This window comes from Alligator sinensis, unplaced genomic scaffold (assembly GCF_000455745.1).
Source record: "Alligator sinensis unplaced genomic scaffold, ASM45574v1 scaffold1892_1, whole genome shotgun sequence".
NCBI lineage: Eukaryota > Metazoa > Chordata > Crocodylia > Alligatoridae > Alligator > Alligator sinensis.
The window spans coordinates 22,039-24,354 of record NW_005842966.1 but is presented as its reverse complement, the minus strand read 5'-3'; the positions used below and the strand labels follow the sequence as shown (position 1 = coordinate 24,354).

Sequence of the window (2,316 nt, the reverse complement as noted above, 5' to 3'; positions counted from 1 at the left end):
GGGGCCGTGGCACTGGCGACCCTGACGCCTGGGATCCACTCCTGGGCCCTGCTCCCTACCTGCCCTGTCTGCTCAGCTCCAAGCCACAACCACTCCCTTGGGCTCAGCCTGTCCAGTTGGCCTGCCTTACTCACCATGCCACCCCCCACCAAGGCAGCAGATCCCAGACCCCCACCCGCAGCCAGCCAGGCCCTACTAATGCCCCTTCACTGTGCCTCCGTTTCCGCTCCTGCTCAGCTGGGCCAGGGCTGGCCCCAGGCCACAGGCCCTGGGGCTGAACAAACAAGGAAGCTTAGGGCCTGGGTTTTTCCCTTCTTCCTGCCCCCCCCCCAGTGTAAGGGAGGTCAGGTGGGGGTGTAATAACCCAGAGGGCCCCAGAGAAGTTGCCACGTCAGCCCAACAAGCACTTAAAAGAGGGAAGGTGGCCCCAGGGCAGCCAGGACCAAGGACCTAGGCATCCAGAGGTGGGTCAGGGCACAGGATGCCCTTGAAGCCCCCCACAGGGGCTCTAACTGGCCCCATTACCATGGGCTAAGGGGCCTTGTGGCTTCTCCTAATCCAGGGTGACCCAGGCAGATCAGGGAGGTGTTTAGAGGGCCCAGGGAGTTTAGGCACCTTGGTGTCAGGGGTAGCAAAGGCCTGGGAGGGTCCCAAATCCCCCAGGCACTTGGACCCACTGGTCTGGGGAGAGTGGAGGTGTTAGATCTGGGTGCTGGTGACAGGCGGGCACTGGGGCCTCTGTGTGCAGGGGCTGGGGATGAGAGCCTGGGGCACTTGTGTGGGTGTGCATGGGGATGAATGGAGGTGCACATGTGTTTGTGTGTGTGAATGTGTGTGCATGTGTGCTGATGGTTGTCCTAAGCCCCCTGCTGTGTGTGCGTGTATATGTATGTATGTGAGTGGGTGTCTGTGTATATGTGTAGGAGTGTGTATATATGTGTATGGGTGTGTTGTGCCCTGTGGGGTGTGTGTGCATGTGTGTTCATAGGTGTAAGTGTGGGTGAGTATGTAGGTGTGTGTGTATGTATGTGAGTGTGTGTCCATGTGCCATCACTTGCTGGGTGTTCTGAGTCCTGGGCTACATGCATGTGCATTTGTGTCTGTGTGTATGTGCATGTATGCGTGTGTGCATATGTACATTAACGTATATGCATGTGTGGGAGTACACACTCATGTGTGAATGTGTATGTGTGTGCATGGGTGCTTGTGCGTATCCTTCAGCTGCACACAAGCTTTTGCTACCCTGGAAAGTGGCGGGGGGAGGGGTCTCCCACAAGTGCTCCAGGGCCCCCTTTATCCCCTTCTTACCCCACTTGTGCCTTCTCTCCCCCCCACCCCCCAGGACCATGGCGCTGCTGCTGATGCTGCTGCCCCTGCTGCTGCCCACGGTGGTGGCCCAGTCCGAGTGCCCCCTTGACAGTGTGGTCAACCTCAAGATCCAGGCGGCACTAGCTGGATGCTGCTCCACCCCACAGGAGCCAGGTGAGGCTAGGCAGGGGTGGGGGGGAACAAGGGGGCAGGAGGGCATCCAGAGTGGTTGTGCCACAGCACTCCCTGTGGCTGCTCCATGGGGTGCCCCCAGCCCTGCTTAGCTGAGGGGAGGCACTGCTACCCCCCACCCCTCTAAAGCTCCTGCCCTCCTCACAGCAGCAGCCTGGACTCCAACCCTGGGGGGACAAGTGTCCCCCACGCCAAAGAGCCAGGGGCTGGGATCAAACCAGTGCCAAGTCCCACTAGGGGGAGGGAGGGTGTCCCCTGGTGGCAGGTGCTGGCACTGCGCCTGCCAGTGGAGCAGCAGAGGCTGGGGGAGAGGGGGCATCTGGCATGCCGATACCCCCACTGATCCCCCCCCTCCACCCCCCTCTCTTACAGCTGTCAACTCCGCGGAGCTGGTGTGTACTGATGTGAATGCCCGTGGGAGCCTGGTCTCCTGCCCCAGTGGTGAGAGATGGGAGGGGGGCATGTATGGCCCGATGCTGCCATGTCCAGCTCTTCCTTTCTTGAGCCCCTCCCCAACCTACCCAGGGCCCTGTGGGGAAAGGGGGTTCCAGGGATTTGGTAGGGCAGGGGGAGTTTGGAGGAGGGAGGGCAGGGGCCTGATCCTGTGGGGAAGAGGAGGTTCTGGGGTCAGGGGACTGGGGGAAGAGTAGAGGTGGGGCACCAAGGGGCTTGTGGGGATGTGGGATCATGGGGGTAGGAGAGGGACTCTAGGGTATGTGTGTGCTGGGGGGAGCTGAGGGGGTTTGGGACCTGGGGGGTGTCTGGTGGATGTTGGGGGTGCAGGGAGGCTCAGGGGACTTGGAGGGAAGTAACGGG

At 61.1% G+C, this 2,316-nt stretch overlaps 1 protein-coding gene across 2 annotated transcripts in view; it reads left to right on the top strand.

Moving 5' to 3' along the window:
* The first annotated feature begins 338 nt into the window (after nucleotides 1-338).
* The window catches only part of RETN (resistin), a 3,965-nt gene continuing 1,987 nt past the window's right edge, over nucleotides 339-2,316 (top strand). Inside the window, exons 1-3 of one of the 2 annotated variants that reach the window (XM_025192771.1) lie at nucleotides 339-464; nucleotides 1,343-1,482; nucleotides 1,873-1,941. In XM_025192771.1, coding sequence (XP_025048556.1) covers nucleotides 1,347-1,482; nucleotides 1,873-1,941 — 205 coding nt within the window. In that variant the 5' untranslated portion in view covers nucleotides 339-464; nucleotides 1,343-1,346. The remainder of the gene's footprint in view (nucleotides 465-1,342; nucleotides 1,483-1,872; nucleotides 1,942-2,316) is intronic. The other variant, XM_025192772.1, reaches the window with a different exon arrangement.